At 35.1% G+C, this 22,841-nt stretch overlaps 1 protein-coding gene across 11 annotated transcripts in view; it reads right to left on the bottom strand.

Annotated features, from left to right (window-relative positions):
* The window catches only part of Luc7l2 (LUC7 like 2, pre-mRNA splicing factor), a 69,327-nt gene that overhangs the window by 27,020 nt on the left and 19,466 nt on the right, over nt 1-22,841 (bottom strand). For all 11 annotated transcript variants that reach the window (XM_047562853.1, XM_047562858.1, XM_047562852.1 and 8 more), the window contains 2 exons: nt 5,102-5,200; nt 2,422-2,532 (listed from right to left, as the gene is read on the bottom strand). In XM_047562853.1, the coding sequence (XP_047418809.1) occupies nt 2,422-2,532; nt 5,102-5,200 (210 nt within the window). The remainder of the gene's footprint in view (nt 1-2,421; nt 2,533-5,101; nt 5,201-22,841) is intronic.

The raw sequence follows: 22,841 nt of genomic DNA on the forward strand, positions 1-22,841 counted from the left end.
AAGGAAGTCTTGAAAAACCCTCCTATAACTGGGTGTGATGCTTCTGCACATCTCCATCATTATGAAAACATGGCCAGGCTAGGCTCAATAGTTTCCAGCTAACTATCAGACATGTAACAGGAAATTTAGTCTACATTATTGACTACATACTAACACACTAAATAAATACTGACTTGTCTAAGACACTGTATTTTGAGGTGGTTTTGTTTTATAGCACTTCTGTAGTATACAATGCTATGTAACCATTACAACTTGGACTCTACCTAACATTTGTCAATATCTTTTTTTTTTTTTTTTTTTTTTTGCGGTACTGGGGTTCGAACTCAGGGCCTTGCGCTTTCGAGGCAAGCACTCTACCAGCTGAGCTATCACCCCAGCCCTGTCGATATCTTTTATTCATGAGATACTATATCCTTTACAGTGCAGGATGCCTGTCTTAACAGTCCCTATCTTCAGAGAACTTTGCTGAAAAGGCTAGCTGAAAGTAACCCTTTCCTCAAACAAGGGAATCTATTTCCCTTTGTACATATTATCCAAATACCATATTTGAATCCTGTCACATGAACTTTATTTTGTGAATTCTCTCAAACTGCATATTTACAAAATGCATTGGATTATAAGAATAGTACATAAAGTATTAAATCATCAAATCAGCCAAATGTAATATACAGGACCTTGTTTGGATTCTGATTATTACAAACTGGCCCACAGGATAAAGAAACATACTTGGATATCAGATAGGATTAAAGAATTAATGAATGTGATATTGTGGTTGTTCTATAGACAAAATGATAAGATATCTAGAATTTGCAATAATGAAACAATAACAGAAAACTGATGGCTCTGAAACTCATTGATGGTTTCACTAGGATTCATTATCCTTTTCTCCCTACTTTTTGTGTTTTTAAAGTAATGAGTCAATACTGTCATGTATATCTAAAAGGAGAAACAACAACAAAAAAGTAATGAGTCAGGTAAAACGTATGAAGAACACTCAAAACTCAATACTAACAAGACCAGCAATCAGGCTGGGATTGTAGCTCAGTGGTACAGTGCTTGTCTAGCACAGGTGAGGGACTGGGTTTGATTCTCAGCATCATACATAAATAAATAAAGCAAAAAATAAAGGTCCATCAACAACTAAGGGGAAAAAAACCTAGCTATCACATTAGAAAATGGGCAAAAGACTAAAACAACACATTTTACTGAAAAGGACATACAGACAGCAAGCATGCATCTGAAAAAATACTCAACATCAGTCATTAGGGAAATGCAATAAAATATCAATACTATTATAAACAGATAAAATGAAATATGACATCATCAAATGCTGGCACAGATGTAAAGAAACTACAGCATTCATACATTGGTGGCAGGAAAATAAAATGGTATATTCACTCTAAGAAAGTTTGGCAGTTTTCAAAAACTAAACATGGATTTATATTATGACCCAGTAATTGAATTCTTGGGCATTTATTTCAGATAAATGAAAACATGTGTCTACACAAATATCTATATACAAATGGGTACTGCAGATCTGCTATTAGCCAGTAAGTAAAAACAACCTAAACATTCTTCAATGTGTGAATGGTTCAACTCTGGTATGTTCATACCATGGAATACTTCTACTCAGAAATGAAAAGGAATGAACTACTGATGCACAAAATGTGGATGAACTGCAAGAAAGTTGTAGTTAGTGAAAAAGCCAATCTCAAAAGAACCTAGTGCACAATTATGTAATTTCATTTATGTAATATTCATGAAATAACTAATTATAGAGATAAAGAACAGATTAGTGGTTACCAAAGGTTAGGGATAGGAGGGACATATTTGTTAAACAGAGGGTCATATAAAGAAGGCTTTTTTGGGGGGGTGGGGGATGGATAACAGATTGAATTCAGGGACACTTAACCACTAAGCCACATCCCAGCCCTTTTTTATGTTTTATTTTGAGACAGAGTCTCGCAAAGTTGTTTAGGGTCTCGATAAGTTGCTGAGGCAGGCTTTGAACTTGTGATCCTCCTGCCTCAGTCTCACATGTCACTGGGATTACATGCCTGCATCACTATGTCCAGCTATAAGGAAGTCTTGTAGTTAAGTGTCTTAGTCATGGTGGTAGATGCACAAGTTTACATATGATACTGCAGAGCTGGACAGACACACATGCATACACAAAAACAAGTACAAGTGGTTAAATATGAATAAAATGTAAGGTTTAAAGCAAGGTCCATGTTTTTGATATCATACTATAACTGTGTCAGATGTGAATACTGGGGAGGCAAGAGAAAGAGTATATGGAATTCCTGTGTATGTGTCTTTGTACTCTCTTACAAATTTAATTATTTCAAAATACAAAGGTGAAACAAATAAGTAGTGGGTTGAAACTATACTTTGTACTAATGAAAGGACTGAAATTCTTACCTTTGCCGCCACTTCAGCACTAATCTCTTCTTGAGTTTCTGCTAATCTCTTCTTAGCCACTTCTGTTCTACGATCACAATCTGCAATGAATGATTGCAGATGATCCATGGCCTAAAATGTTTAATCAAAAAATAATTACTGCCAGAAAGTTAATTTTATTCAGAAATATCTATTTAAAAACTATACTTTGTTTCTTAAAATGTTATTAAGTAGAAACCATGGAAATTTTAATAAATAACAAAAGCAGTTTCAATTATAAATCCAAAATACTATTTGTCTTCTACCAAACTGGCAAAGAATAAACATAAATAATTCCAGAAAAGATAATGCTATAAAAAACTTGCCACTTTCATACTCTGCTGAAGAAAGCAGATACAAACCAATACAGCCTTTTTATAAAAAGGCACAGTGATTTTTACTGAAAACCCTCTTTAAGGGACCAGGGGAAGAAAAAGGGAAATATGGAGGAATGATATTGGCCAAATTATATGGTTATATTGCGTGCATGTGCAAATATGTTAATAAAGAATCCCATTCCATCAGTATGTGCAAGTACGGTGCACCAATAAAAAAATATGGAAAAAAATCCTTAAAATATCCCCTAAGTAATTTCACTGCAAAAACTTATTCTAAGAAATTAACAAAAAACACAGAGGAATAAATATTCAAAGACATTCTTTACATTATAAAAGCAGTAAAAAGTTGTAAATAAAAGGCAAGTTACCAACATAACATTCAATAAGATCCCACATTTATAATATAAAGCAGCATAGAAAAAAATGAGAGGCTAGGGTTGTAGCTCAGTGGTAGAGTGCCTGCTTAGCACGTGTGAGGGACTGGGTTCAATTCTCAGCACCACATGTAAATAAATGAATAAAATAAAGCTCTATCAACATCTAAAAAAAATTTTTTTAAAAGAAAAAAATGTAAAATAACCATATACAAAATATGGCAGTTTTCAGTAATTTTTGTTTGTTGTCTGTTTTTAAAATTTCCCAAAATAAAAATGTTACAATCAGGAAAAAAAACTTTCAAAGAATGAACCATTGGAAAATTTTTAACAATGTCTAATATAAAAAAATCTAGCTCACTGCTTACATAAAAGTCATTTACCAAGCTATATGTAATGTCAACAATTAAAATAATAACTTAAGAGTATACTTTAAAGGGCAGGGTTGGTCGCTCAGTGGCAGAGTGCTCACTTAGCATGCATAAGACCCTGGTTTGATCCTCAGCACCACATATAAATAAATATATAAATGTATTGTGTCTGTCTACATTAAAACAAAAAAAATTTTTTAAAGTATACTTTAAAAACAAACATTGAAAAAAATGTTTAATTTAAACACAAACAAATTTATTCTGCACAAATGAATGCCAAAAATAGTCTGATAACCCAAGAATTTCTTCAGAGTGAATAGGGACAAAGTGAATACTTCAAAGCAATACTTTCAAGTTTTTTTTTTTTTTTATCTGTGACAATACAGAGATACCATTTAATTCTCTTAATGTCAAATTTATCTTTCAAATCATAACAGAAATCTATGCAAATTTTCTTATGTCAAGATAAAGGTAGATCCCAAAGCAATGAGAGAAAAGACAGACCAATCAACAAATAAGTATTGGGTCGATTAAACAGTTACTAGGAGCTAAACACAGAGAATAAACTCTGAAGAGCGAATAAACTCAAGATGGATCAAGGATTTAAGTGTATAAAATGAAGTAAAAGAGTACTTAAAAAAAAAAAAAAAAGAGCTTCACCTCAGAATAGGGAAGGTCTTTCAAATTAATCAAATAGATTTTTTGAAAACTGATAAGACAACTATAAAAATATTATACAAAGCCAAAAAGCACCAAATGAAAAATAAAATAGGAAAAAATATTTGCAATATATGAGAAAAAGGAATAATTTTTATAAAATGCAAATAGCACAGATCAAGGAAAAATGGCCAACATTCAAGATTAACTAATAATAAAAATAAAATAGTTGTACACTGTTAGTTCACTAAAAAAGGAAATATAAAGCTGGGCAATGGCACACACCTGTAATCCCAGCAACTTGGGAGGCTGAAGGAGGAGGATCACAAGATAAAGATCAGCCTCCATAAATTAGCAAGATGCTGTTTCAAAATCAAAAATGGACTCAGGAAGTAATTCAGTAGCGCAGTACACTGGGTTCAAGTCCCAGAACCAAAAACAAACCATAAAATTTGAGCTCATCAGTTAGCTTTATTTAATGCCCACTGATAGGCCTTACAAAAGTGGGGAAAAAAAATTAGTTTCCCTATTTTTATACAAGCAATTCTCACATAAAAGCAGCATCAAAGGCTGAGAATTTAGCTCAGGATAGAGCATATGCCTAGCATACAGAGGCCCTGAGTTGGAGTCCTAGCTTTGCATATTAAACAAATAAATAAATTATAAAGCAAGCAACAATATACAAGTTACATTTGGAACCCATTCATATACCTAAATGGGTATATATTCTATTTCTTTTATTAGTTTTACATTTAAAATATTGTCCTAAGTAACCCCCAATACGTATATATATGTAGTTAATGAAAAACTGGATATGAATATAAAAATAATCAGCTGAGTTTATTTTATTAAAGACACTGCTACATTTTCAAGATGTTTTGCTGCAAAAGACAATATAATCCATTAACGCAAAATCACATACATCAAGTTCAAAGAAAAAGTCCTGTTCTTTGGATGCAATTTCATAATCTGCTCTTAAAGCCAGGTCATGGACTTTCAGACATTCTCCAAGATCCATTCTCTGGGGGAGAGGAAAAAAAAAAGAATGTTGAAATAGAAAACATTTTCTCACAAATTCATTTAACCAACACAGTTCTCTTCTGAATATATATATTAAGTCATACAGATGGTTCTTTATCTATGGAACTTTACATTACAAAATATTAGAAAACCTGCACCAATTCTGTCTACAACAGAGAACAGTGAACATTTTTAAACTTAAGAACAAAAAGCTTTTCAGAATCTGAAAGTTTCTAAATTCTATGTTATAGCCTATTTCATTCACTCGCATAACAAAGATATTCAAAGTTAATTTGAAACAAAACTAAACAATTATGTAAACCAAACTGAATTACAATGTTCTTTGAAGAGCATTCTGTTTGTCAAATAAAAATAGAGTCCTCAAAAAACAGACTGGTAACCTTACAGATTCCAGACAAGACTCCATGTGAACTAATAAAGACAATTTATTAGTAAGACCCAGTATCTATCAGGGAAATAAAACAAAATACTCTTATTGAACTAGAACCCTTCTCTAAGTGGAATTTCTAATTAGTCATTATTTAAAACCAGGGGCTTTTCTCATAACTGAGACAAAATTCCTACAAATCTATTCATTTTTATATGTATGTGGACAACTGACAAGAACTTTCATAAAATCCTTTTGGGGTGAAAAAAAGGGGAAGATGCAAAGATAATTACATATGTGATTAATGGATGACCAAAGCAAAGCAGAGTGCTGGGTGTGGTGGTGCATGCCTGTAATCCCAGCTGCTCAGGAGGCTAAGACAGGAAGATCACAAGTTCAAAGTCATACGCAGCAACTTATCAAGACCCTGCCTCAAAATTAAAAAAAAATTTTTTAAAGGCTGGAGATGTGACACAGTGGTTAAGTGCCCCTGAGTTCAATCCCCAGTGTACACATACACACACACAGGCAGAGATTTTCAAATCGGAGGTCTGTAACCCCTACCTCCAGAAAGTCTCACAGTCTCTGGACAGTTAATGAAAACGGAGTACAATGATCCAAAACAATATAGGAAATATTCCTTTTATTTCTGATACATAAAGTAAAATACAACAAAACACTGATAGCAGTAAAGCCATTCCTTTATTTGAAAACTAAGCACCCACTTAGGGATATAGTCAGACATAGTTAATGACTTCACTTCATGGAGTCTGTATTCTAGAAGAGAGGGTTTCAAACAAGTAATAAAATTTATACCTATAAACAAAATTAAGAAATCTAATAAAATAGTAATGCTTCCCATTACTATGGGGGGACTACTTGGGATAAGGTGGTCAGAAGTTTTTCTGAAGAGGATACATTTAAACTATTTCACCACATAATGATCACCACTGCATAATCACCACACCATTTTTTCAATCCAAAAATCAGTTTATAACTTTCATCATGTAATCATCACATGGTATAATTCAGTTTGTCACACCACTTAAAAAAACATAGCAGCAATGTATTCACCAGTGGCACCCAGATGTGCATTTGTCTTTTAGCATACTGCAAGATATGAACCTAGACTTAAACAGCACACACGCACATTGTCAGTACACTGCCAAAAAACCAGCCAATGTGGTTTGCTCAGAGTAGCAGGACTATTGGCAAACCCATCTTACATGAGTGGCACTGATGACAGGTGCATCAGACAAAGAAACCAGTGAAAGTGGTGCAGAATTTTCATAGCTGTTTGAATTGTGCTGTCCGTATTTCAATACACTGTAGTAAATTTTTTAAAGGGTAATATTTAGGCTATGTGCATGTGTAAATAACATTTTACTTTTGTTTTTCAGACTTGAAAAATATTCACTAAACTGTCAAGAAGAACTGATGTGCATCAATTTAGACTATTCAAAAAAATTTTTTTTCTTTTGATTTACGAGGGGTTGAATCCATGGGTGCTTAACCACTGAGCCACATCCCCAGTCCAGGATCTCTACGTTGCTTAGGGCCTTGCCCAGTTGCTGAGGCTGGCTTTGAACTCTCATGATGCTCCTGCCTCAGCCTCCTGAACAGCTGAGATTATAGGCATGCACCATAGACTACTCAATTTTAACATACATTCATGAGTATTGCATGCATCCTAGTCTTGCTCCATGGACAACTGAACAAAATTTAAAAAAAAATTTTTAGTTGTTGATGAATCTTTATTTTATTCATTTATTTATTTGTATGCAGTGCTGAAACAAACTCTGTACCTCACACATGCTAGCCAAGTCTGCCACTGAGCCACACCCTGTCTCATGAATAATAAATTATTATTATTTTTTGGATCAAATGATATTTCTATTTTATGTGCACAAATATTTTTCATGTAAAGAAAAATTTAAAAATATTCAATTTTTAAAAACAAAAATCAATTTGTGATAGAGATCTTTTTTAAAAGAAATTATTGAGTAACACACAGTGGCACATACCACTAATTCCAGCTGTTTGGGAGAAGAAGGCAAGAGGATTTCAATTTCAATGCAACCCTATGCAACATAGCAAGACCCTAAGCAACTTAGTGAGACCCCTACTGCAAATAAAAACAAGAATTTAAAGTGCTGAGGATATGGATACGTGGGTACAATCCATGGTCAAAATTAGTAAATAAATATACAAGTAAATAAACAATAAGGCTATATTGGTCAAAGGGACCCTAAGAAGGATGACAAATATTTTCTCACACAATATTTTGTTTAAGGAGGTGGCAATACCCCATGAAGAAACAATATATCCTTAAAAGTGAAGTATAATAAATTATTTTTAAGTAACACCAACACGACTAAAAAAAGAAAGCTTCACATAATGGTTGCACCTCACTTTTTTGCAAAAACAAATGGCACTAAATCTATGAAAATTGTGCAATGAATGAAATAAAGAGTAAGAAGCAAACTAACTTAGAAAACCCAACAGTGTTTCAAGTTTTACAAAATATTTAGAAGGCAAATAAATCTTTTTAATAGTTCTTTTTAGATATATATGATAGTAGAATATACTTTGACATATTATTCATACATGGAGTATAACTTCCCATTCTTATGGTTGAACATGATGTAGTTACACTGGACATGCATTCATATATGAACATAGGAAAGTTATGTCCAATTCATTCTATTTTTCCTATTCCCATGTCTGCTCCCTTCCCTTCATTCCCCTTTGCCTAATCCAACAAACTTCTATTCCCTGTGCCCACTTACTGTATATTAGCATCCACATATCAGAGAGAACATTCGTAGAAGGCAAATCAATCTTTTAATTATTTTTAAAAGAAATATGCTAGTATTAATCATCAAGTTCTGGTAACAGATATCTACAGCACATAGGTCTGAACCTTAGCTTTACATATGGTATCTGGAAATGACACTGTCTACGTAACTTTTTGCCAAAAATCTGGATATGAGTAAAACAGAGGATATGATCAATTTTGTACAATATCCCAACTAAAAAGGACAGTGAACTCACTGGATCAAGGTTCAAAAGAACAGGTCAATTAATTCTAAACTAAATAAATTGAATTTATATAGTTTTACAACTAAGAGAACAAATTTACAAGTAATTAGACATGAACAGAATATTAGACAAAAAATAACTAGTCAAAAGGTTACAGGATGGTGTGAATGAGATAAACCAATGTGATCTAAAACTAATTTTGAAAGGATATGAGTCAAATGAGAAGTCTACTGACAGCTGGTTTTAAATGTAAACCCTTACCTTCCAAAAAAACATTCTGTATACGAATGTACTTCAAAAGTGATATGGGGGCTGGGGGGATAGCTCAGTCGGTAGAGTGCTTGCCTTGTAAGCACAAGGCCCTGGGTTCGATCCCCAGCACCCCAAAAAATTAAAAAAAAAAAAAAAGAGCGACATGAACAAATCAGACCAAATGTCTCAAAACCAAGCCATGTAGAAAAGCCTGGTAAAAGAGGTAATTTGATAAAGAAGATAAAAACCAAAATGTAAAGCTAATCGTCAATCAACAGAAGAACTGCTGGTTAAGAAGCAAAAATAGGTTTTATTATGGCCCAAAGGGACTACAGAGTGTTTTTAACTCTTGATGTTAAAGATGGAATAAGCTTCCACAGTTAGTGAGTTACAGTTTTAACAATCATTATCTAATATACAGAGAAAAAAACTCAACCAGGTAGCATATATTCTTCCGTTCAACTTTGGGACTTTATGACTATTTTTTAAAAATGGTTTATTTTTCTGTAAAACTGTATTACACTCAGTTCTTAATTACATAAAGGAAAAGTATAAATAGTGCCCCCAAAGTTTTTCTATAAGAAATAATAAAGAATTCTCATTACTATTACAAAAGCCCCCATCATAAAGTGCTATACTAAACATGCTGAAATTTTTCCAGTCCAATATCTACAATTTAACAAACTTGAGTTTCCCAGTGATAATAAGCAGCGACTAAAGCTGTCAATGGATATGCAGAAATTAAAAGCTGCTTATTAGACAACATTATTAAGAAAAAGCAGTAGAAAAAGTTAAATACTCTTAAAAAAAAAAAAAACCTCCCAGGGGCTGGGGGTGTAGCTCAGCAGTAGAGTGCTTGCCTAGCACGTGTGAGGCACTGCATTCAATCCTCAGCACTGCAAAAAATTAAACAAAATAAAGGTACTGTGCACATTAAAAAAAAAGAAAAAAAAAAAAAAAGAAAGAAAAAATATATATATAAAACACTCCCAGAAAAGATAGGAATTAACGTTTGTCCTATCAGTCATCAGGCTGAATTAATCTCGTCAACGTTGCTCTTCACATTATGTATTTTCACAAATTACAGTTGTTCATAGGATGCTGTAACTTACCATATTTCATAAAACCAAAGATGTCACAGTCTGATGTGGTTCTCAACCTACACCTGGAGAGCACTCACCTCATACTTATGGTTTTTAGAAACATGCCCAAGCCATATCACCTGAACGCTGAACTGTAAAAATCACCGAGGTGTTTTTAGTGTGTGGTGCTGACAAAGACTCACTGATCTACCTTCATTCCCATTCCCTGCACAGAGAGAGTGATTTGCTTGAGGGTACTTATTAGAACACCTGGTTAGACCAATTCTTTGTTTAACATTTCTTCCACTTTACCATGCAGGCTCCAATATTTTAGTACTGACTTCTTTTAAGTTTTTTTCAATAACAGTGATATCCCATACCATGAGAAAAAGATCTGCATAGCAGATCTCTGCCTTTTATCAGTTATCTCTCTGACTCTGTTTCTGATCTGTTCTCAACACATAACATAAAAATAACTAATTTGCCTCACTGTGTTTAACCTCTATTTTTATGTCAGGTTCTATGACACACAACCAACCAAAAGAACAAAAGCAATTACATCATTCAAGAACAAAATGAACAAATAAAAAACATAATTATTCCACTGTAGTATGCTAGAATTTCTGGTGAAAGTAGAGTTGAGGAGATCTGCCTTGGAGGAATGTATGGGCAGGGAAAAATTTATTAACTCACTGGAATGTGAGCTCCACAAAAAGGATTTTCATCTGCCTTATCTACTAGGTAACTTCACCTGGTAAACAGGAGTCCTTTAAAAGTATCTGTTGAATGAACCAACCTAGGAAGAGGGCAGAGAACATATGACAGAGGAGCCATGGGCTTATTAACAAGCACAGGTGGTGAAGAAACATTCCAGGACAAAACTGTTATGAGCTTCTGATGGGGAAAGAGGATACCTTACCTCTCCTTGGACTCCTTTCCTTCTTAAGTGGTTAGTTCTGTTTTATCTGCATTCCTCTCTTCCAAGAGGTAGACCATTTAGACTTATTACTTTCTTTGGCCATCTGATCTTGCAACTCTGTAGAGTCTAGTCTGGCTGCCCACAGTGGCTTGGGGGTCAAAACCCTAGGAACAAGAGTCTAGCTCTACTAAAGAAGACTTTTTGGTCTGGGATACCTTCTGTGCTTATCTCATCTCTTCAGGGACCTAGCACGACAGTAAGTGTACCAAACTAATTTTCAGAATTCTAGACACTGATCATCTATTTTCTTCTGTCCATACCCAAACAACTAAGCATCTACTCTGGCACAGTGCCAAGCATAGGAGAAGTATCTAAAATTTTAAAAACAAGCCCCAAGAACCTTCCACAACTATCTGCCACTGTAAAAGTGAACACAAGGGAAAGCATGCCTTGATGAACATTCTTCATGATCCCAGTCATTTCATTAAAATAGTGATTACAGAGGGCACCTTGATAGAATCACTCCATGATCAACTACACAACTAACTCAGAGCCTCTGCTCCCCTGCCACATCAGTCCTGACTGCACTGCTAACAGTACAATGGTGCTTCCAAAAGCAAGGTCTCAGACATTTGCTGCTCCTACTTCTCTTTTCTTAAATAAGAAAATGTTTAATAAGTTTTTTGAATTTCAAAGGTCTATGACAAAAGTCATAAAAAGAGTTTCAATTTTTAAAAGTTTAAGTTTACTTTTTGGTGTATGTATATGTAGTTGTAGATGGACAGAATGCCTTTATTTGCTAAGGATGGAACCCAGTGCCTCACACATGCTAGGCAAGTGCTCAGACACTGAGTTACAGTCCAAGCCCAGGAGTTTACTTTTTAATTATTTCCAAAAGTTTATTCTTGGTATGTATGAATGTATATATGTACTTATTTATTTATTTTGGTAGTGCTGAGAATTGAACCCCGGGGCATTCTACCACTGAGCTACAACTCCAGTCCTATGTTTACTTTGTAACAGAATCTCACCAAATTGCTGAGACTGGCCTCCAACTTGGCAATCCTCCTGCCTCAGCACCCACCGACCCCAGTCACTGGAATTATAGGTGTGCACCACTGCACCTGGCTCTATTCTTGATATTGATAGACCGTCTTCCATTATAAATGGCAAAAATGATGTTTATTTTCAACTGAATGAATTCAGTTCTTCATTTTGTCTTCTCTATTTCAATCCCATTCCTCTAAGAGGTCTTGGCCAAATAACTCTACTTGATCTTAGTAACGTCTCTTAAAACCCCTTGCATTCTATGATGCTTTGTTTAACAAATCTGAATCTGTTAAGTGTTTTCTTTTTAATTTCTGAAAGTGAATTTTAGCTGTCCAAATGTACTCTAAGTTTCATGAGAAGAATGGTCTTTCTTTGTTTGTTTGTTTGTTTTGTTTTTGCAGTGCTGGGGATTGAATCCAGGGCCCTGTCCTTGACAGGCAAGCACTCTACCGACTGAGCTATCTCCCCAGCCCCAAATGGTCTTTTTTTTTTTTTTTTTTTTTTCTATTTGTCTCTACTGCAGAGCAGACCAGATTTTGCAGATCCCATGTTGTCTATACTACATGACTATTAAATAAACCTTGCAGGTTAGAGATATAGCTCAGTGGGTAGAGTGCTTGCCTTGCAAGCACAAGGCCCTGGGTTCAATCTCCACCACTGCAAAATAAAATTTAAATGAACCTGGCTTTGGGCTGGGGATATAGCTCAGTTGGTAGAGTGCTTGGGGCTGGGGATATAACTCAGATGGTAGAGTGCTTACCTTGCAAACACAAGGTCCTGGGTTCAATCCCCAGTACCACACACACAAAAAAAGAAACTGGCTGAACTACAGAATTCTAAGAATTTAAGGAAACAATGATGTAAGTACACAAAGGCAAATGGACAACAAAGTTTAACAGTGTTGCTTTTGATTTACAAAAGAAAAAGATTATGAGCCTCAAACCTGAGTTTGATTCAACCATGGAATAGGTATACAATGACACATTATGTGACGATTAAAAAAAAGATGTTCCAGCAGATAATACAAGCTACTGGGGTGGCTGAGGCAGGAGAATCAAGAGTTTGAGACCAGCCACAGTTACTTACGAAGACCCTATCTCAAAATAAAAAAGGGAAAGGGCTGGATATAGTTCAGTGATAAAGCGCCCCTACTTCAATCCCCAGCACCAAAAAGAGATGTTCTTGTTAAGTAGGTAAAAAAGAAGGTGGCAAAGAGACACATAATAAAATGGTATTTTTGTGGTTCAGAAATACACACTGCCCCAAGGTTAGTTGATTTGAACTTTTTGGTATTGGCTAAATTACATGTAATGACTATGCATTAATCTTAAAATGAGAAAAACCAATGAAACGTTTTCATTTTATAGGAAAAATATTTAACAGGAACAGAAGCATGTGCAAATTATACATCAAAACTAATAAATAAAAAAGACATTATAGTAGAGCAAATCAAAGCACTGGTTTAAAAATTTGAGAGGACTACCAAGTGAAAATTAATGGCAGTAGTCTGTTAATGAACAGATTAGTGATATAAACCAGAAACAGTAGCAGTTCCAAGTTGATTGTAAAAACACCTGCTTTCACAGAAAAGGAAATAATCAAGAGCAATGAAGAGGAGAGCCTATAGAATCAGAGAAAATCTTTGCCACACACACCTCAGGTAAGGCATTAATTTTCAAGACATACAAAGAACTCAAAAACCGTTAACACCCAAAACAAACACCAAAAAATAACCCAATCAATAAATGGGCAAAGGAACTAAACAAATACTTCTCAAAATAAATAGTCAACAAATATATGAAAAAAATGTTCAACATCTCTGGCAATGAGAGAAATGCAAATTAAAATTACACTGAGATTTCACCTCAATCCAACCAGAATGGCAATTCTCAAGAATACAAGTGACAATAAATGTCAGCAAGGATGTGGGGGGAAAGGGATACTCATACATTGGTGAGACTGCAAATTAATACAACCATCCTGGAAAGCAGTATGAGATTCCTCAAAAAAAACTAGGAATGTAACCACCATTTGACCCAGTTATCCCAATCCTCAAGATATATTCAAAGGAGTTAGAATCAGCATATGACATTAAGCAGACACATCAATGTTTATAGCAGCACAATTCACAATATAGTTAAGCTATGGAGCCAACCTAGATGCCCACCAACAGACAAATGGATAAGGAAATTGAGATTGATATATATATATGTACACACATACACACTGGAATATTAGCCATAAAGAAGAATGACTTTATGACATTCACCAGTAAACTGGATGGATCTGGACTATCATGCTAAGTGAAATAAGCCAATCCCAAAAAAACAAAGGTCAAATGTTTTCTCTGATATATGGATGCTAACCCACAATAAGAGGGGAAGAGGTGAACAGAAATTCAGTGAATTAGACAAAGGGAAATGAATGCAGGGGAGATAGGAATAGGAAAGAGAGGAATGAATCTGACATAACTTTCCTATGTACATACATAAATACAACAGTAAATCTCACTATTGTGTACATGCACAAACTAGGATTCTAATAAGATATACTCCATGCTTCTATAAAATATCAAAATAGATTCTGTCATGTATAACTAAAAAGAAAAAAAAATTGCTTTGCTATATTACCTTGCTGAGTTGTATGAGCTAGATCCTGAGAATTACAAAACAATATGAAAATTAAAATGCTGCAATCAAGAATTTATATTCTGAATGAAGAACAAGACATTAAGGCACTTGCTATAAATGTACACAAAGAAGTACACAAGGATTTTTTTGCCATTCTGTACACCAAAAACAGAAATAAACATTATTAATGTATTAATAGTCACTGGTTAAATAAGATGCAGAAAAAACAACAAAATATTATGTAGGCATTTTTTTTTAAATGTTGGCAACTGACATGGAAAACTCTAAATGACATTACAAGTGAAAAAATTCAAACCTAAGTGCCATCTGTTAAAACACACACTTGTAAATGCACAGAAAGGAATGCGAAATAGGTACACTAAATTGTTTACAGGTCTAGGACTAGGAATGGGGATGAGGTTCAACAGGGAACATTCCTATTTTATGCTTTATCCTCTTGTCCTTGAGTACTATATCGTAAGGAATGAAATAAGATAGAATGGGCACTGGATTAAGTTAGAAAACTTCCTTTTACGTCTTATTATCTACCTGACCCTGATGATACTCATTTAAATCCCTCTGAATTTCTTTACAAAAGTACTTCGAAATTGCTGTATGGATCAAATACAATTTTTATGCACTCTGTCAAATTACTTACTTTTGCTAATTGACACTGGGGATATAAGCTCTATGAGGAAAAGGACAGTCTTTCTTGATCACTGTTATATCCCCAAGACCCATACAGAGCTAACCACCACATGAGGTGCTCCATATTTTGCTATATAATATCAGGTGCAACATGTTAAGAACATTATTTTCCTGCTGGGCCTGGTGGCACACACCTATAATCTCAGTGGCTCGGGAGCCAGTCTCAGGAAAAGTGAGGCACTAAGTAACTCAGTGAGACACTGTCTCTAAATAAAATACAAAATAGAGCTGGAGATGTGGCTCAGTGGTCGACTACTCCCATGTTTAATCCCCGGTACCCCACCCAAAAAAAAAAAAAGAACATGTTTTCTTGGCTCATATTTCCTAATACTTCCATTTTAAAGGAATTTGTAACAGAGGGCTACTCTATTTTGTAGCCACATATATGGAAGGTTTCTAGGAAAAGCAAACATGATTTACATAGAAAAAGAAAAACGGGAAATAGCCTGAGCAAATGTTTTGAGGGAAAATGATTTTTTTCCTATGTGGAGGATGAACAGCAATGATTTAAATGAAACCAGGTGGTTACTAATAGAAGACAGGGGATGATAATATTGAAAAATTAAGATACAGGATTATTCTGGCCTACAGACCACCTGACTGCAACCTCTGATTATATTATTAAAGAATCTGAAAATGAACCAATGGTAAAATTTACTCTGTAGGCAAGTAAGAAGTAAGAATGCTTAACTACTTGGAAAAAATATGACATAATAAAACCTATGTTTTTGAAGCATCACACTACTGGATGGGTCAACAAGAAGAAAGAGAACAAGGGCAAGAAAGGGATATTACCACAACTCAGGAATAAAGCCATTTGGATCAAATTAGAAGGGCAAAAAGAAAGGAGGTGATGGAGGTAAACTAGAGTGCTTAAAAAAAAAAAAAGAATTTTAAAAATGAGAGAGATCTCTGAAATCATCAATTCCAACGCTACCTTCCTACGGATATGAAAAATGAAGGCTCAGAGAGGTCAAATGACTAGAGATAGAGTATAAATTTGAACAGATTTTAGTATAGCTCAACATTCTTTCAATAAGTGACTCTCAATCAACAGGTTTTTAACTAAGAAGAAATGAAGTATGGAGAGGAGATCAAGGGAACTTTTTTTCAAGGTTTCAATTATTTCAAGTTTGAGAACAATGTTGCCACTATGAGAACTAACTGAGGTGAGTGGAAGAATCGATTTGTGAAGGAAAATGTCTTGTTTTGAACATGCCAAATTTGACATAACTGCAGGAAATCAAAGTAGCAGTCAGTGGTCTGGTATGATAACAGATTAACATTAACTGCAGGTACTCTGTATCAAAATGTTTTCCAAGTTCATATTTTTCTCCTTGGAGTTACAGCATGCATTTTTCTAGGAGACCCTCATTTAAAAAATTACATTAAAACATGAAGTCTGGGCTGGGGATGCAGCTCAATGGTAGAGTATTTACCTAGCAAGCATGAGGTTCAATCCTCAGCACCACAAAAAAAAAAAAAAAAAAAAAAAAGAAAGGAGTCTGATCTCGTAAGTCAATTCATCAACAATAGAAATACTGAAAAGTATCTGTAAGGAGTAGCAGTACCTACAAAGTCAGAGTAGATTACACTGGAGAAGGCAAGGAAGAATGTTTGTGAATAATGATATAAACTCCTGTAACATGTAACTAAAGCTGGGCACACAGTGGCACACACCTGTTGTTCCAATGCGTCAGGAGGCTGAGGCTGGAGGAACACAAATTCCAGGCCAGCCTGGGCAACTTGGCTTCTCAACGTGTGAATTCATCCATCAACCACTTACTATCTATCCTTTCATCCTTTTTTTTGGTACTGGGGTTGAACCCAGGGACACTCTACCACTGAGCTATATCCCCAGTCCCTTCCCCCCACCCCCAATTTTTTGGTTGTCAATGAACTTTTATTTAATTTATATTTTTTTTAATGTGGTGCTGAGAACTGAACCCACTGTCTCACACATACTAGGCAAGTGCTCTACCACCAAGCCACAACCCCAGCCCTCCTCCATTCTTTTTATTTTTTTCTTTTGAGACAGGGTCTCATTAAATTGCCCAGGTTGGCCATGAACTTGCAATCTTCCTGACTCAGTCTCCCCAGCAGTTAAAATTACAGGTATGGGCCACCATGACCAGTTCTTAGTATATTTTAAAGAACATAGCTAGAAAAACATTCAAATCCATTTCTGACCCTAGGTAGGCAAAAATAACTAGAAAAAAAATGAGGAGTTGCCCCAAAAAGATTATACTATCACCAGGTACAGTAACATACACCTGTGATCCCAGTTACCGGGGAGGCTGAGGGAGAATACACTTTGAGGCCAGCCTGGCAACTCAGCAAGAACCTGACTCTAAATGAAAATGGCTGGGGATGAACCTCAGTTGTACATCACCTTCCTAGCATGCTCAAGGCCCTGGGATCAAGTTCCAGTACCAAAACAAAACCAGTACCAAAACAAAACAAAACAAAACCATACTATCTAACTTGGGATAGACAGAACACATACACGAACAAGATAAATAATAAGAGCCTACTCAGAAGTACAGAGATGTCACACTAGGGTTCAGAGGCTAAACTGCTATAAGCTAAAGTAATCATGTGTAGTAAGCCAGGCAGAATTTAAATAGAGAAAGATATCCCAGGAAGAGAAATAGAGGATGTTTTCAGCAGAGAAAAAGAGGTAAATGAAAATGAGAATCATGCAGGGGAAATAAAGTAATGAAACAACAAAAGAGGAACAAAGTGATTTATTCAAATGAGAGACAGGGCTGCAGAATTTTGTTTTTGGAATATGTACAACAGGAAACCACTAGTTTTTGTGTAGGAACAACATATGGAAGGTTGATTTCCCCTTGGAAATAAGTACTTTCTTCTCAACATCAGAGTTCTTCATATGTCACTTCAAAGAGGTTTTCTCCAACTATCCTGCCAGAGAAGCCCATTGCCTAGGTCTCTTCCTGGGCCAGATCAGAGACACACTGAATTACCTAACCATGCTATTCTGTACGGCACTTACCAATGACTGAAGTCACATTATTTCTTATAATGGCGTGTCTCCTCCATTAGAATTTACATTCCCACCTCTAAAGCAGAAACCATGTCTATTCTAATATTCCTACAACCTAGCATAACCCACAGCACACAGTAAGTACTCAAGTAAGTACTTCTTAACGAATGAATGCTGATCTTGGCAATCAGCACCACTCTCCCAGATGGGGGGAAAAAAAAAAATCACTTCTTAAAACTTGCAACTTTTACATTTAAACTTACTAATTTTTTTAAAGTTCTTTTTTGCATTGTGGTACTAGATGTTGAATCCAGGGATGGCACTCTACTACTGAGTCACATTCCTGTTCCTTTTATATTATTTTTGCTGGTTTCAAACTTGCCATCTTCCTCCCTTAGCCTCCCGTGTTGCTGGGAATACAGGCATGCACCACAGCACCCTACTCACATTGGTTTTTTCTTTTGTTTTGTTTTTGTTTTGTTTATTATTATTGTTTTGGTACCGGGGATTGAACCCAGGCACACTTAACCACTGAGCCACATCCCCTGCCCTTTTTGTATTTAAAGACAGGGTCTTGCTAACCTGTGTAGCCTCAACTAAGCTGCTGAGGTTGTCTTTGAATTTGCAATCCTCCTATCTCAGTCTCCCGAGCAGCTGAGATTACAGACATGTGCCACCACACCTGGCTCACACTGGTTTTTATTTGCTGATGACTTCATAAATAACATTTCTGAGGAGGACTCAGGGAGCAGAGCATGGTGGTCCATGTCTGTATTCCCCAGCTACTTGGGAGGCAAAAGCAAGAATATCACAAGTTTGAGGTCAGTCTCAGCAACTTAATGAGATTCTTCTCAAAATTAAATATAAAAAGGGCTGAGGACATAGCTCAGTGGTAAAGTACTCAAGGATTCAATCCATAGTACCACACACACAAAAAAATTTTTTTCTAAAAACAGTAGTGAATTCTCCTTAACTTTCTCCACTCAGCACTCATTGATCTGATCCCTCTCACCTCTATTTCTTCCACTACTTAATTCCAATAAACATCATCACTCCAACACTATTATAGTAAGAGGGAAACAACACATCTAAACTTGGAAATTTTACAGATTATATTATTTGAATAAATCAAGAGAGTTATACCTTTATTTTTTTACACTACAGACAAAAAAGCTTATAGGATAACACATTTCCAAAATGTTTTATTCTGTATGTCAGAGCAAAACACTTTTAAAATTTCCCTTAATGAGTAGGATCATCAAACTAAAAAGGATTTACTAAGTCATCTGGTTTTGCTTCCTAGACTCATTACATTTTAAAAAGTAAATGTGCTTGGTATTTGTGGTTAATCACCTGTTCACAATTTTTTAATTGTTGTTATTCCAAGATTTTATTTATTACCATGTGTTTGCTCTATGTTCAGGAATCCCTATCTTCCAAAGGACACATTTATAACTCCATTACCTCAGAGAACACATTAGTTTCCTCAGACTTGTCAAAGTGGAATTTATAAAACTGGATAAATCTCTTTAAAAGATCTGGAGAGAACAGCCTTCTAATCCTATCTACTCAAGAGCCTGAGACAGGAAGATGACTAGTTCAAAGTCAGCCTGATCAATTTAGTGAGACCCTGACTCAAAAAACAGACTAGGGAAAACTGAAAGAATGATTCCTATTTATTAGGGAATAAGCATTTATTGAGAATCACTGTTCAGAATAAGAAACATGATCATGAAATAGGTGAACTACATATTAGACTTCCAGACCTCCTGCTTGTTTGGAGTAACTGGTCACTGTTACCATTTATATTCTATCAACAGTCAACCTAAACAATAGGCCCAAGATTTGAAATGTGCAAAAGAAAGAAGGAAGGGGGGTGGGAGGGGTGGGGAGGAAGGAAAAAAAAAAAAAAAAAACAAAATAACAGAATGAATCAAACACCATTACCCTATGTAAATGTATGATTACACAAATGGTATACCTCTACTTTATGTACAAACAGAGAAACAAGATGTACCCCATTTGTTTACAGTAAAATAATTTAAAAAAAAAAGAAAGAAGGAAGGAAAGAGAACAAAAGTGATTATAAATTAAATAAGGTAGGTCATGAGTAAAGTATTTAATGAAGATGTCTGATGAATACATGGAAGTTCATTACACAGCCCTCTATTTATGTTTATGTTTGAAAAAACAAATGTTTTTCTCTGAGACGGGATTAAATCCAGGAGTACTTTACCACTGAGGGACCTTCCCAGCCCTTTCTACTTACTTTTTTTAAATTTTGAGACAGGGTCTCGCTAAACTACAAAGGAGGGCTTCACACTTACAATCCTCCTCATCTTCTTGAGTAGCTGGGATTAAAGGTATGTGCCACCATGCCCAGTTGCAAATTTTTATTAAGTAAGTTAGAAATGATTTCTCTCTCAGATTTACTTCCTAATATAGAGTAAGAATTTAAAATAGTTAATTTTGATTGTAAAAGAGTAGACATCTTGACGAATTGATAAAGAAACTGTGGTGTGTGTGTGTATATATATATATATATAATGGAATATTACTCAGCTATAAAGAATAATAAAATTATGGCATTTGCAGGCAAATGGATGAAATTGGAGAATATCATGCTAAGTGAGATAAGCCAATCTCAAAAAACCAAAGGACGAAAGATCTCACTGATAAGCGGATGATGACACATAATCGGGGGTGGGAGGGGGGCAAGAATGGAGGAAAGAGGGACTGTACAGAGGGAAAAGAGGGGTGGGAGAGGTGGAGGAGAAGGAAAAAAGAATGAATCAAACATCATTACCCTATGTAAATGTATGATTACGCAAATGGTATGCTGTTACTCCATGTACAAACAGAAACAACATGTATCCCATTTGTTTACAATAAAAATAAATTAAAAAAAAAAAAAGAGTAGACATCAACACTACCATTTATTCATGTAATAGATCTTGCTGACCAAACTCAACCAGAGACAAAGGCTAAATCAAAACAAGATCACAAAACGGGTGGTGACTCTAGGTCACCTTAAAAAAAAAAAAAAAAAAATCACTTCAATAAGACTGAAGTATTTTACTTTAAGTATATACTACGAGTGCCTATAAGATTATTCAGAATGACAGAAAAGGGTTACTTCGGAGGGCATAAATAGCTGGACACAGTGGCACACACCTGTATTCCCATAGACTCAGGAAGTTAAGGCAGGAAGATTACAAATTTGAGGACAGCCTTGGCAACTTAGTGAGTCACTGTCTTAAAATAAAAAATAAAAAGAGCTGGGGATGTAGGTCATTAGTAAAGTGCCTCTGAGTTCAATCCCCAGTACCAAAAAAACCCCAAAAAATCAATAAAGGACATAAATACTTCAGGATGAATAGCTCATAGTATTCATGTGCCTATTTGCTAACAACACTCCACTACTCAAGATTTGGGGGGTTTTTTTGTTTTTTTTTTTTTAAAGATTTGGTTTTTAAAGTTTAATAGTAAAGCTTGAATTATTCATTGGGAAGCTTTTAATGTATCTCTAATTTCCTAGATGCCAAACACATTTTTGCTTTAGGTGATCTCTAAAAATATTGTTATAGAAGGCATATTTTTGTAATAGATTGGAAAAAAATAAAACATAACAAATCTGCTTAACAGGACACAATATACTTCAAACCAAATGTGGTACCTGGGGTATTTGGCATATCTATAAGTAATTTCTAGAAATTGATTGTCATAAATTAAAAAAAAAAAAAATTCAAGCCAATAAGCTTGGTTAATGCCAAAAAAATCTGTTAAATATGAAGGTATTCCAAAACAAACATTTTTAGGGAAAAGATTATTTAAGTCTAGAGAATCTGCAAGTAATTTCTCATATTTGCATGTATAATCATTACTGTCATATTTTAATAAGCATTCAACACCAAGATACTCTCCAACTCCTTATTAAGTGAAAGGTAAGAGGTTTGCATTAGTAATTGTTAATTTTTGAAATGAAGCTGATTTTTGAAACAGTTATTTAGTGTTCTACATCTGAATGGATCAATCATTCATTAACTACAATGAAGAGACCCTGTATTAGATGCTGAGGATATAGCACTGAATAAAACACTACTAGACTTACTCTTAAGAGACTTATATTTTAGTTGCTGGCTGAAAAACTGTTGTGCAGATCTGCTCCTTTTGGCGGGGGAGGGACAGGGAAGGTAACTGGGATTGAACCCTGGAGCACTTAACCACCGAGTCACATCGCTAGCTTTTTATTTTGAGACAGATATCACCAAGTTACTGAGGCTACCTTTGTATTTGCAATTCTTCTGCCTCAGTCTTCTGAGTTGCTGAGATTATAGATGTGTGCCATCATGCCCAACAGATCTACTTCTTAATAATTCTTCTGCTTCTGTATATTTTCATGGCTCTTTTACATACTTATTACCCAACAGATAGTAGTTTTAAAATTCAGGTTTGTAGGGGGCTGGGGTTGTGGCTCAGTGGTAGAGCACTCACATAGCATATGGGAGGCCCTCAGCTTAATCCTCAGCACCACATAAAATAAAGGTATTGTGTACACCTACAA

This window comes from Sciurus carolinensis, chromosome 8 (assembly GCF_902686445.1).
Source record: "Sciurus carolinensis chromosome 8, mSciCar1.2, whole genome shotgun sequence".
Classification (NCBI taxonomy): domain Eukaryota; kingdom Metazoa; phylum Chordata; class Mammalia; order Rodentia; family Sciuridae; genus Sciurus; species Sciurus carolinensis.